The 14,265-nt window shown below is 42.2% G+C and overlaps 1 protein-coding gene across 1 annotated transcript; it reads right to left on the bottom strand.

The window, feature by feature from the left end:
• Nucleotides 1–1,130: 1,130 nt before the first annotated feature.
• On the bottom strand, nt 1,131–14,029 carry LOC106608465 (piggyBac transposable element-derived protein 4-like). The gene is made up of 5 exons (XM_014206394.2): nt 13,552–14,029; nt 12,999–13,096; nt 12,694–12,874; nt 4,817–5,057; nt 1,131–3,473 (listed from the first exon to the last, which is right to left on the bottom strand). Exons 1-5 carry the CDS (start codon nt 13,775–13,777, stop codon nt 1,733–1,735), a joined length of 2,487 nt encoding a protein of 828 aa, XP_014061869.1. The 5' UTR covers nt 13,778–14,029; the 3' UTR covers nt 1,131–1,732.
• Between the last annotated feature and the right edge of the window lie 236 nt (nt 14,030–14,265).

Raw genomic sequence — 14,265 nt, 5'->3', positions numbered from 1 at the left:
CTTTTACCCCCCTATAAAAGAGTGTCTGTGGGATGGCTCAGTCAACCCCCCCCCAAAAGCCCCAGAAGCCTCACACCATCCTCTTTGAAAGGTTCATTGTACTCTTTAACTATGCTTCCTTTACTGACGACCTAAACAGATCACTAATAGCCTTTAAAAGACAGTTGTCAGCTATCCAGATTTAATGGTCAAGAGGTTGTGAACCTAGAGGGGCCCTTGCAGACATGTTGTGTTTAGGTACACGTTTTCTGTTTATGTAAGAATAAATGATTGACAGGATATAGACCACAAAAAAAAGATAATTCTAGTCTTTAACGATGTGCCCTTTACTAATGACTTAAACAGATAATTTAAGCCTTTTAATAACCTTTTACTGCAGGGGGCTAAATCAGGGGCCTTCAATGCTGCAGAAATGTTTTGGTACCCTTCCCCAGATCTGTGCCTAGACACAATCCTGTCTCGGCGCTCGGACAATTCCTTCGACCTCACGGCTTGGTTTTTGCTCTGACATGCACTGTCAACTGTGGGACCTTATATAGACAGGTCTGTGCCTTTCCAAATCATGTCCAATCAATTGAATTTACCCCAATTGGACTCCAATCAAGTTTTAGAAACATCACAAGGATGATCAACGGAAACAGGATGCACCTGAGCTCAATTTCGAGTCTCATAGCAAAGGGTCTGAATACTTATCTAAATAAGGTATCTGTTTTTTGTTTTTAATAAATGTGCAAAAAATTCTAAAAAGCCAGTTTTCGCTTTGTCATTATGGGGTATTGTGTGTAGATTGCTTATGAAATTGTTTTATTTAATCCATTTTAGAATAAGGCTGTAACGTAACAAAATGTGGAAAAAGTCAAGGGGTCTGAATACTTTCCAAAGGCACTGTAAGTGACTGAGGAGAGAGCATAATTGCTATATTCTAATTAAAATCATTGACCCATAAGAGAACACATGACCAAAGCAATGCATGACCCATATAGAATTAAAACATTCATCTTAATGAGAAATATAATTGAATAAACAAATGTTTGCATAACCAAAGACATGAAAACTGACACCAACATTGTATTTAGCTTGGCTTTCATATGGCCAGGAAGGTCATTTAGAATAACAATAGACATTGTTGCTAGTTTAGCAATGAAGATAGTGAAGGTTCATGAATGTTGGATCCACCCATTTCCCCCCCCATTTTCATCTTTATTGACATACCCAAATCCAACTGCGTGTAGCTCACGACCTGAAGCAAGGATATGCATATTCTTGATACCAAAGGAAACACTGAAGTTTATGGAAATGTGAAAGGAATGTTGGAGAATATAACACTTTAGATCTGGTAAAACATAATACAAAGAAAAAAAACTTTGGTATTTTTTTTGTACCATCATCTTTGAAATGTAAGAGAAAGGCCATATTGTATTATTCCAGACCAGCTGCAATTTAAATTTTGGCCACTAGGTGGCAGCAGTGTGTGTAAAGTTTTAGACTGATCACTTCAGGAGCTACATGACATTTAGCATGAAGTCACCCAGGTGTCCCACACAAGTTGTCCAAATGTACCCAAATTTCCAAATTGGTAAAGTGATACATTTTCAAGAAAATAACTATATACAACATACAAAAATGCTACACACCCTCTCTCAAAAAAAAGGAAGAAAAGGCAAAAAATGTTTTGAAAAAAAGAATACAAATTACACACTTTAGAATGACAGTATTTGGAAGATCCTCAGTCCTACACAATACCGTGCTGCTGATGCCAAGGCCCATAGCAGTCTCTTTCTGGTGTAAAGCAGAGGGTAACAGAACAAGTGGTGCAGGTGATGGGGCCTTTCCTGTGACACAGAACACAATGACGCCTCCCTACTGTGCCTTTTTTGCCCTTAGGCACATTCATGCCTGCAGATAGGTATTTGGGAATGTGAACAACAGGAGTAGAAGGGACAGAATGTGATGCAGTGGACTTTGTGCCGTAGCCAGCAAGCTCCCGGATGAGCAGCTCTCTGAAGGCTAGCTGTGTCATGGAGGTCTGTCCAGAGCTCTTAGCCATTTCCTTATGAAGGATGAATGCATTCACCACAGCGATGTCAATGAAGTGATAGAACAATGTCCTGTACCATTTCATTGTCTTGTGGAGAACACTGTTGTAGCCTATCAGAGCGTCTGACAGGTCCACACCTCCCATGCTCTTGTTGTAGTCCTTCACAGCAGCTGGAATGGGGACATTTTTAGTGGTCCGTGCCCCATTAGTGTCCTTCACACGCCTGACGACGTGATCGCCACTGTACGATTTGTGGATAGTGGTGCACATGACCACCTCTCTGGTATCCATCCACTTTACAAAGAGCAGGTCATCCTTACGAATCCATCGCATGGTACCCCTATCAGCCCTCTTAGGCATGTCATTTACTTTAGTTTTTGGAAAGCCCTGTCTGTTGGTACGAATTGTGCCACAAGCCCACACATCCAGCTTCCTCAGGTCTGTGAACAGGGTAGGGCTTGTGTAGAAGTTGTCCATAAACAGTTTGTAGCCTGTCCCAAGCAGTTGAAAATCCAACAACTCCATAACGGAATCATAACCAAGTCCCTTACCGGTAGCAAAACTGCTTTCCCCCTCATAAACAAAAAAATTCCAAGTGTAGGCACACACAGAATCGGCCAAAACAAAGAGTTTATACCCACACAGCTTGTTACACATATATTGTTTGAGGCCAATTCTAGCCTTTGAGGCTACCATCCTCTCATCTATGGACAGGTTCTGGTAGGGCTGAAAATGGGTCTTGCAGGCCTCAACCATGCTGGGGTAGAGAGGTTTGATTTTGCAGAGCCTATCAAAGCTTGATGTGCCTCTCTTCTTGTGATTGTCCTCATCAACTTGTGGGTCACTGATATGAAGCGCCCGTGAGATAGTCAGAAACCTTTTACAAGACATGACAGTGGTGGGGAAAGGCAGTTGGTAGAGTGTTGAGCTTCTCCAGTAGTCCTTCAGGTTTTTCAACTTCACAAGCCCCATGTAAATAACCAGTGAGATGTAACAGTATAGGTCTTGGATGGAAATGGGCTTCCATGCCTCTTTCTTGCCTGCTTGTTTCTTAGCCCCATACTTGTTGGTGTTAGACACCAGCGAATCCAGAACTGACAAGGAGAAAAACATCTGGAAAAGATGAAGGGGGCTGTACTTTGCAGTCATGTCCATCTGAGGTCCTGGCTGCCTTTTCGGTCTAAATGTTGGTGCACTTGGTTCCACATCCACGTCTAGCACAGTGTGCCAACGCCCCTCGGTCCCTTTGTCTGCAGGTTGTGCACTGGCCCTCCTCCGCTTCTGGACTGGCCTCTTCACACCTCTAGATGGCCGGGCGGGGGAAGGTGTGGAGCCGGAGACAGCAGGGGTCCAGCTGGATGAACCAGCTTCAGCGTCTGAATTAGTGGGGGATGGACACCTTGACATTGTGGGTTCCCATTGTTCATCAGACTTCCTGGTGTAAGAAAAACAATTCAGTAAGAACACTTTTACAGATGAGCCCTGTATCAACAGGTAAAATAAACAGATCTGTATAATATAGAGTAGAGGGAACACAATCACTATGGTGAAGTGCTGTTCCATTCCACTCCGGCCATTGTTGTGGGCCTGCCCTCCCCTCAACAGCCTCCAATGGCTATTTATATAACAATGGAATGGAACAGCAAACAATCACCTCACCACAGTCACCACGCTGCCTCTACTCCACACAATCACCTCACCACAGTCACCACGCTCACACTACTCCACACAATCACCTCACCACAGTCACCACGCTCCCTCTACTCCACACAATCAATATAGCGTGGTCACTGTGGTGAGGTGATTGTGTGGAGTAGAGGGAGCGTGGTCACTGTGGTGAGGTGATTGTGTGGGGTAGAGGGGGCATGGTGAGGTGATTGTGTGGAGTAGAGGGAGCATGGTGAGGTGATTGTGTGGAGTAGAGGGAGCATGGTGAGGTGATTGTGTGGAGTAGAGGGAGCATGGTGAGGTGATTGTGTGGAGTAGAGGGAGCATGGTGAGGTGATTGTGTGGAGTAGAGGGAGAATGGTGAGGTGATTGTGTGGAGTAGAGGGAGCATGGTGAGGTGATTGTGTGGAGTAGAGGGAGCATGGTGAGGTGATTGTGTGGAGTAGAGGGAGCATGGTGAGGTGATTGTGTGGAGTAGAGGGAGCATGGTGAGGTGATTGTGTGGAGTAGAGGGAGCGTGGTCACTGTGGTGAGGTGATTGTGTGGAGTAGAGGGAGCGTGGTCACTGTGGTGAGGTGATTGTGTGGAGTAGAGGGAGCGTGGTCACTGTGGTGAGGTGATTGTGTGGAGTAGAGGGAGCGTGGTCACTGTGGTGAGGTGATTGTGTGGAGTAGAGGGAGCGTGGTCACTGTGGTGAGGTGATTGTGTGGAGTAGAGGGAGCGTGGTCACTGTGGTGAGGTGATTGTGTGGAGTAGAGGGAGCGTGGTCACTGTGGTGAGGTGATTGTGTGGAGTAGAGGGAGCGTGGAGAGGTGTGTTTGCTGTTCCATTCTACTCCACTTTTATATACAAAATATTTACTGATTATATAAAAAATATATTGATGTATAATATGTATAACATTTAAAAAAAAATACATTGTGGGTGTGTGTGTATATATATATACACACACAAAAAACACATATACACCCACAATGTATAACCAATTTGTACTTTACACATTTCGTTACTGATTATATTTTTATATATTGCAAATAAAATAAAATCTCAAATGGATAATATTTGATATTATTCATTCCAAACAACGGCATTATCATAAGAACAACTTACCAGTCCAAAACGATGTCCTCCCCGTGTAAAAACATATCTTCCGTCTGGGAGTCAAAGCTATGTTCGCTCAATGACTCGTCTTCGTCCTGTAGTAACTCTGTGTCACTTTCCCCATCTCCAGTGTGTGTCCTCTCATGTCTTTTCAGGCTTCCTAACTTGGTAAAACTCTTTCCAATCTGGGAGCAGTTGCGTCGTCTAGCTGGTTCGGACGTCTCTGATTCCTCAGAGTTTGGTTTATCTTCTGCCAACGACAATGTTTATTTAAAAATAAAACAGCATTTAAATCTCAACATGACAAAACTGCCTTGCTATGAGGTTTAATCCAAATCAGAGCCCTCAACCTGAGGCCAGTTTTCAAACATTTAATCATTTAAAACAAACGTTGTAGAGCTTCCTGGTAATTTCTGATATGTTTACTTACTTATTAATTCTGTTTTAGAAGTCAGAATACAAACAACTAGACCGTTCTAGGACCCTCAAGACAGACGTCGATGGATTCCTATCGAGCAGGTGGTTCTAAATATTTAACCTTCATAGCTGTAAGATACATAATTTGACTTTTTCCATATGCACAAAAGCTTATTTCTCTCATTTTGTGCACAAATGTGTTTATATCCCTTTGCCAAGATAATGCATTCACCTGACAGGTATGGCATGTTTAAACAGCATGATCATTACACAGGTGCACCTTGTGCTGGGGACAATAAAAGGCCACTAAAATGTGCAGTTTTGTCACACAACGCCACAGATGTCTCAAAGGAGTGTGCAATTGGCATGCAGGAATATCCACTCTGTTACCAGAGAATTAAATCTAAATTTCTCTACTATAAGCCACCTCCAATGTCATTTTAGAGAATTTGGCAGTACATCCAACTGGCCTCACAACCGCTGACTACGTATAACCACGCCAGTCCAGGACCTCCACATTGTCTTAGACCAGCCACCCGGACAGCTTCATTGGCTGGGCCTGGCTCTCCAGTGGGTGGGACTAGCTCCCCAGCGGGTGGATGGCTGCGCCCCTGCCTAGTAATGTGAAGTTCATAGATTAGGGCCTAATTCATTTATTTACATTGACTGATTTGCTTATATGAACTGTAAATCATTGAAATTGTTACAGGATGCTCTCGATGGTGCAGCTGTAGAACATTTTGAGGATCTGGGGAACCATGCCAAATCTTTTCATTCTCCTGAGGGGGAATAGGTTTTGTTGTGCCCTCTTCACAATTGTCTTGGTGTGCTTGGACCATGTTAGCTTGTTGGTGATGTGGACACCAAGGAACTTGAAGATCTCAACCTGCTGCACTACAGCCCCGTCGATGAGAATGGGGGCGTGCTCTGTCCTCCTTTTCCTGTAGTCCACAATCATCTCCTTTGTTTTGATCATGTTGAGGGAGATGTTGTTGTCCTGGCACCACACGGCCAGGTCTCTGACCTCCTCCCTATAGGCTGTCTCGTCGTTGTCGGTGATCAAGCCTACCCCTGTTGTGTCATCGGCAAACTTAATGATGGTGTTGAAGTCATGCCTGGCCGTGCAGTCATGAGTGAACAGGGAGTACAGGAGGAGACTGAGTACGCACCCCTGAGGGGACCTCATGTTGAGGAACAGTGAAGTGGAGGTGTTGTTTCCTACCTTCACCACCTGGGGGAGACCCGTCAGGAAGTCCAGGACCCAGTTGCACAGGGCGGGGTTCAGACCCAGGGCCTTGAGCTTAATGATGAGTTGAGGGTACTATGGTGGCGAATGCTGAGCTATAGTCAAAGAACAGCATTCTTACATAGGTATTCCTCTTGTCCAGATGGGATAGGGCAGTGTGCAGTGAGATGGCATCGTCTGTGGATCTATTGGGATGGTAAGCAAATTGAAGTGGGTCTAGGGTGTCAGGTAAGGATCCTTGACTAGTCTCTCAAAGCACTTCATGATGAAAGAAGTGAGTGCTACAGGACGATAGTCATTTACTTCAGTTACCTTTGCTTTCTTGGGTATGGGAACAATGGTGGACATCTTGAAGCATGTGGGGACAGCAGACTGGGATAGGGAGAGATTGAATGTCCATAAACACACCAGCCAGCTGGTCTGCGCATGCCCTGAGGATGCGGATAGGGATGCTGTCTGGGCCGGCAGACCTGCGAGAGTTAATACTTAAATGTCTTACTCAAGTCGGCCACTGAGAAGGAGAGCCAAAATAAATGCTTCGGAGTTCAAGTAACAGACATCTCAACATCAACTGTTCAGAGGAGACATCGTGAATCAGGCCTTCACGGTCGAATTGCTGCAAAGAAACCACTACTAAAGGATACCAATAAGAACAAGAGACTTGATTGGGGAAAGAAACACGAGCAATGGACATTAGACTGGTGGAAATTTGTCCCTTGGTCTGATGAGTCCAAATTTGAGATTTTTGGTTCCAACCGCCGTGTCTTTGTGAGATACAGAGTAGGTGAACGGATGATCTCTGCTTGAGGTCGACCGATTAATCGGAATGGCCGATTAATTGGGGTTTTCATAACAAATCGATAATCGGTATTTTTGGCCACCGATTTTTCAAAATTTGTATTTTATTTTTTCAAACCTTTATTTAACTAGGCAAGTCAGTTAACCTGTTAGGGCTAGGGGTCAGTATTGACATGGCCGGATAAAAAACGTACCCGATTTAATCTGGTTACTACTCCTGCCCAATAACTAGAATATGCATATAATTTTTGGCTTTGGATAGAAAACACCCTAAAGTTTCTAAAACTGTTTGAATGGTGTCTGTGAGTATAACAGAAATCAAATGGCAGGCCAAAACCTGAGAAGATTCCATGCAGGAAGTGGCCTGTCTGACAAGTGGTGTTTCATCTTGGCTCTTTTTATTGAAGACTGAGGATCTTTGCTCTAACGTGACACTTCCTACGGCTCCCATAGGCTCTCAGAGCCCGGGAAAAAGCTGAACGATATCGAGGCAGGCTCTGGCTGAAACACATTATCGCTTTTGGCAAGTGGCCGATCAGAGTACTATGGGCTTAGGCGCATGCCCGAGTCGACCGAATGCTTTATTTTCTTTTGTCCGTTTACCTAAACGCAGATTCCCGGTCGGAATATTATCGCTTTTTTATGAGAAAAATGGCATAAAAATTGATTTTAAACAGCGGTTGACATGCTTCGAAGTACGGTAATGGAATATTTTGACTTTTTTTGTCACGAATTGCGCCATGCTCGTCACCCTTATTTACCCTTTCGGATAGTGTCTTGAACGCACGAACAAAACGCCGCTGTTTGGATATAACTATGGATTATTTTGAACCAAACCAACATTTGTTATTGAAGTAGAAGTCCTGGGAGTGCATTCTGACGAAGACAGCAAAGGTAATAACATTTTATAGTAAATGTGACTTTTCTGAGTGCTAAACTTGCTGGGTGTCTAAATAGCTAGCCCTGTGATGCCGGGCTATCTACTGAGAATATTGCAAAATGTGCTTTCACCGAAAAGCTATTTTAAAATCGGACATATCGAGTGCATAGAGGAGTTCTTTATCTATAATTCTTAAAATAATTGTTATGCTTTTTGTGAACGTTTATCGTGAGTAATTTAGTAAATTCACCGGCAGTGTTCGGTGGGAATGCTAGTCACATGCTAGTCACATGCTAATGTAAAAAGCTGGTTTTTGATATAAATATGAACTTGATTGAACAAAACATGCATGTATTGTATAACATAATGTCCTAGGGTTGTCATCTGATGAAGATCATCAAAGGTTAGTGCTGCATTTAGCTGTGGTTTGGGTTTATATGCTAGCTTGAAAAATGGGTGTCTGATTATTTCTGGCTGGGTACTCTGCTGACATAATCTAATGTTTTGCTTTCGTTGTAAAGCCTTTTTGAAATCGGACAGTGTGGTTAGATTAACGAGAGTCTTGTCTTTAAAATGGTGTAAAATAGTCATATGTTTGAAAAATTGAAGATTTTGCATTTTTTAGGTTTTTGAATAACGCGCCACGGGATTACACTGGCTGTTACGTAGGTGGGACGATTTGGCGCCACCTATCCTAGAGAGGTTAAAGAACACATTCTTATTTTCAATGACGGCCTAGGAACGGCGGGTTAACTGCCTTGTTCAGGGGCAGAACGACAGATTTTTACCTTGTCAGCTTGGGGATGCAACCTTACGTTAACTAGCCCAACGCTCTAACCACCTGCTTTACGTTGCCAAGGTAAGTTGCTAGCTAGCATTAAACTTATCTTATAAAAAAACAATCAATCAATCATAAACACTAGTTAACTACACATGGTTGATGATATTACTAGTTAATCTAGCCTGTCCTGCTTTGCATATAATCGATGTGGTGCGCATTCGCGAAAAAAGGACTGTCTTTGCTCCGACGTGTACCTAACCATAAACATCAATGTCTTAACCTCTATGGGCTAGGCGGGACGAATTCGTCCCACCTACGTAACAGCCAGTTGAAGCCTGTGGCGCGATTTTCAAATACCTTAAAAATCCTATTACTTCAATTTCTCAAACATATGACAATTTTACAGCTATTTAAAGACAAAACTCTCGTTAATCTAACCACACTGTCCGATTTCAAAAAGGCTTTACAACGAAAGCAAAACATTAGATTATGTCAGCAGAGTACCAAGCCAGAAATAATCAGACACCCATTTTTCAAGCTAGCATATAATGTCACAAAAACCCAGAAGACAGCTAAATGCAGCACTAACCTTTGATGATCTTCATCAGATGACACACCTAGGACATTATGTTATACAATACATGCATGTTTTGTTCAATCAAGTTCATATTTATATCAAAAAACAGCTTTTTACATTAGCATGTGACGTTCAGAACTAGCATACTTCCGGCGAATTTACTAACAATTTACTAAATTACTCACGATAAACGTTCACAAAAAGCATAACAATTATTTTAAGAATTATAGATACATTACTCTATGCACTCGATATGTCCGATTTTAAAATAGCTTTTCGGTGAAAGCACATTTTGCAATATTCTAAGTACATAGCCCGGCATCACAGGGCTAGCTATTTAGACACCCAGCAGGTTTAGCACTCACCAATATCAGATTTACTATAAGAAAAATGGTCTTACCTTTCCTGTTCTTCGTCAGAATGCACTCCCAGGACTTCTACTTCAATAACAAATGTAGGTTTGGTCCAAAATAATCCATAGTTATGTTCCAACAGCGACGTTTTGTTCGTGCGTCCCAGACACTATCCCAATGGTAAATAACGGTCGTGCGCACGGCGCATTTCGTGACAAAAGATTTCTAAAAATTTCATTACCGTACTTCGAAGCATGTCAACCGCTGTTTAAAATCAATTTTTATGCCATTTTTCTCGTAAAAAAGCGATAATATTCCGACCGGGAATCTGCAATTAGATAAACAGCCGAAGGAAAATATATCACTGGGTTGAATCGGGCACGCGCCTAATTCCATTGTCCTCTGATGGGCCACTTGGCAAAGGCGATTATGTGTTTCAGCCTGAGGCTGCCTCGTCATCGTTCAGGTTTTTCCCGGGCTCTGAGAGCCTATTGGAGCCGTGGGAAATGTCACGTTACAGCTAAGATCCTGACTCTTCAATAAACAGACGCAAGAACAACACCTTGTCAGACAGGCCACTTCCTGCATGAAACCTTCTCAGGTTTTTGCCTGCCAAATGAGTTCTGTTATACTCACAGACGCCATTCAAACAGTTTTAGAAACTTTAGGGTGTTTTCTATCCATATGTAATAAGTATATGCATATTCTAGTTACTGGGTAGGAGTGGTAACCAGATTAAATCGGGTACGTTTTTTATCCAGACGTGAAAATACTGCCCCCTATCCCAAACAGGTTAAAATCAATACACAAGTACATATTTTTAAACCTGCATATTTAGTTAATATTGCCTGCTAACATTAATTTATTTTAACTAGGGAAAATGTGTCACTTCTCTTGCAAACAGAGTCAGGGTATATGCAGCAGTTTGGGCCGCCTGGCTTGTTGCGAACTGTGAAGACTATTTCTTCCTAAAAAAGACAGCCGACTTCGCCAAACGGGGATGATTTAACTTGTTATGGATAGGGGGCAGTATTTTCACGGCCGGATAAAAAAACGTACCCGATTTAATCTGGTTACTACTCCTGCCCGGAAACTAGAATATGCATATAATTTGTAGATTTGGATAGAAAACACTAAAGTTTCTAAAACTGTTTGAATGGTGTCTGTGAGTATAACAGAACTCATATGGCAGGCCAAAACCTGACAAGATTCCATACAGGAAGTGCCCTGTCTGACAATTTATTGTCCTTCTGTAGCATCTCTATCGAAAATACAGCATCTGTGCTGTAACGTGACATTTTCTAAGGCTTCCATTGGCTCTCAGAAGGCGCCAGAAAGTGGAATGTCTCTGGGCGAAGAACAGCAGGAGAATTTGTTAGTGGTCAGCCTGGGAACAGTGAGACAGAGGCGCATTCATGAGAATTGTCAATTTTTTTTCTTTCAACCTTTGAATGAATACAACGTCGCCCGGTTGGAATATTATCGCTATTTTACGAGAAAAACGGCATAAAAATTTATTTTAAACAGCGTTTGACATGCTTCAAAGTACGGTAATGGAATATTTTGACATTTTTTGTCACGAAATGCGCTCGCGCGTCACCCTTCAGATAGTGACCTGAACGCACAAACAAAACAGAGCTATTTGATTATAACTATGGATTATTTGGAACCAAAACAGCATTTGTTGTTGAAGTAGAAGTCCTGGGAGTGCATTCTGACGAAGAACAGCAAAGGTAATCAATTTTTTCTAGTAATAGTAATTCTGAGTTTAGGTTGTCCCAAACTTGGTGGGTGTCAAATTAGCTAGCCTGTGATGGCCGGGCTATGTACTCAGAACATTTCAAAATGTGCTTTCGCCGAAAAGCTATTTTAAAATCTGACACCGCGATTGCATAAAGGAGTTCTGTACCTATAATTCTTAAAATAAATGTTATGTTTTTTTGTGAACGTTTATCATGAGTAATTTAGTAAATTCACCGGAAGTTTGCGGTGGGTATGCTAGTTCTGAACGTCACATGCTAGTGTAAAAAGCTGGTTTTTGATATAAATATGAACTTGATTGAACAAAACATGCATGTATTGTATAACATAATGTCCTAGGAGTGTCATCTGATGAAGATCATCAAAGGTTAGTGCTGCATTTAGCTGTGGTTTTGGTTTTTGTGACATATATGCTTGCTTTGAAAATGGCTGTGTGATTATTTTTGGCAGGGTACTCTCCTGACATAATCTAATGTTTTGCTTTTGCTGTAAAGCCTTTTTGAAATCGGACAATGTGGTTAGATTAACGAGAGTCTTGTCTTTAAAATGGTGTAAAATAGTCATATGTTTGAGAAATTGAAGTTATAGCATTTTTGAGGTATTTGTATTTCACGACACGCTCTACCATTGGATAAGGTTAACCAGCATGGCTACCACAGCATTCTGCAGCGATACGCTATCCCATCTGGTTTGCGCTTAGTGGGACTATCGTTTGTTTTTCAACAGAACAATGACCAAACACACCTCCTGGCTGTGTAAGGCCTATTTGACCAAGAAGGAGAGTGATGGAGTGCTGCATTAGATGACCTGGCCTCCACAATCACCAGACCACAAACCAATTGAGATGGTTTGGGATGAGTTGGACTGCAGAGTGAAGGAAAAGCAGCCAACAAGTGCTCAGCAGTGCTCAGACCTCCTTCAAGACTGTTGGAAAAGCATTCCAGATGAAGCTGGTTGAGAGAACGCCAACAGTGTGCAAAGCTGTATTTGTAGTAGTCGGGGACAGCCCTAATGGGAACAGATAGCAGTGGGCAGATCTATTTTATTTGTTCAAACTAAATTACAGCACTTACTTTGATGAGTCAAATCTGATCTTTTCATTTCTCCTCCTCTCACAGTTCCACTCAGCCCCATTGATTTCCTGCAGTCCACCAGCAGCACAGACAACCTCTTCATACCCAGCAGTAAGGTGCTACCGGGAGAGGCACGACACGGGGACTCTGGGAGGGTGGAAGGGGGCCGGCTAGCGTTGTCCTGTTAACCATAAAGAGGGGACACATATCATTATGGATGCTGATGCCACTGTTGTCATAAAGTGCTTTACAGAAACCCAGACCCAGATAGAGCAAGCTGTATGCTAGACCAGACCAAGCTGTACCATCTGGTGTTCTGATCTGGAGAGACTCTTCTCTGCCTCGTCAGCATCAGGATGTTGTTGAGGCTCCACAGAGGATCCACGATAGTCATGTCTCTCTCCTGTGTGAATGACAAGATCAAACAGATGATAAACTTATGACCATCTATTGCAATCATAGGGTCTTACAAGAGGCATGAATATGTCTAAAAATTGCCACATTCATCATGATTTTATCAAATATTGTTTGGGTTGTGAATGTAAAAGGGTCGTTCCACTAAATGGGTGCCTTTTGCATCCCTTTGATATTTTAAGTGTAAATTATGCTCCAATATTACATTTTAAAAGTCTGTTATATTAGATTTAGTGCACTTTAATATACACCACATGGAGAATTCAATACATCTAATTGAAAAGTCCCACAAAAATATGTACCAATGGCAGATTGTCCCTTAAACAATTTATACAGTACTGAACAACATATTCAAGTGTAGAACTTCAGTAGAATGCCCCTTAAAACCCCACATTAGTTCAACAACTGCATAGTTTGTGCCCCTGTTTTTAAGATAGTACTCACTGGTGGTAATCGGATCTTCAGTCTCCTCCTTTTTCACTCCCAAAACGTTTTCCTTCTCTTTTACTGAGATAGCCTTCTCTTCCTCTTTCAGTCCAAAATGCTCTTCCTCTTCTTTCACTACATTCTCTTCTTTAAATGTTATGGCATCTTTTTCCTTTTTCATTCTGAAAGCTTCTTTCTCTAATTTCACCAGAGCAACTTTCTCCGTCTTGCTTAGTGAGCTCATGTTCCGGGGGATTAGCCTAATGCTGTATCAATTTAACACATTCGCTAATTTCGTTGAAATTAGCTAGTAGAAAGGTAAACATAAGTATGTTCAAAACACTAAGAGTAATATAAACAAGTTTGGTCTTAAACGCGTCAACGTTTCAGTTTTATATTCGCTAGCAAACCACCACGTTGGTTGAATCAGAAGCCTGTTGTCGCTGTTGAAGAAGCCTCCAGTTCCGTCCACTAGATTATACGTCACGCAAGAAGCATCACCTGAAATACTCACATCGCCATCTGCTGACTGGAGTGGGTAACGCAGATTGGAACAAAATCTCCATTACAATGTTTATTCTGTCAAGCAATGTCATAAGAAGTCATTTAAAAACAACCAGATGTTATGCTTTCTCTTACTTCTTACAGCCAATACTTTACTCCAGGTCTGACCTGCCCATTAGGCAGGATTAGGTGACAGATTGAAGAGGGTGGCATATTCAGAGATAAATT

The sequence above is a fragment of the Salmo salar genome, chromosome ssa02, assembly GCF_905237065.1.
Source record: "Salmo salar chromosome ssa02, Ssal_v3.1, whole genome shotgun sequence".
Taxonomy (NCBI): domain Eukaryota; kingdom Metazoa; phylum Chordata; class Actinopteri; order Salmoniformes; family Salmonidae; genus Salmo; species Salmo salar.
Note: the sequence above shows the minus strand (reverse complement) of the source record. Positions and strands in the feature narration are given on the sequence as shown.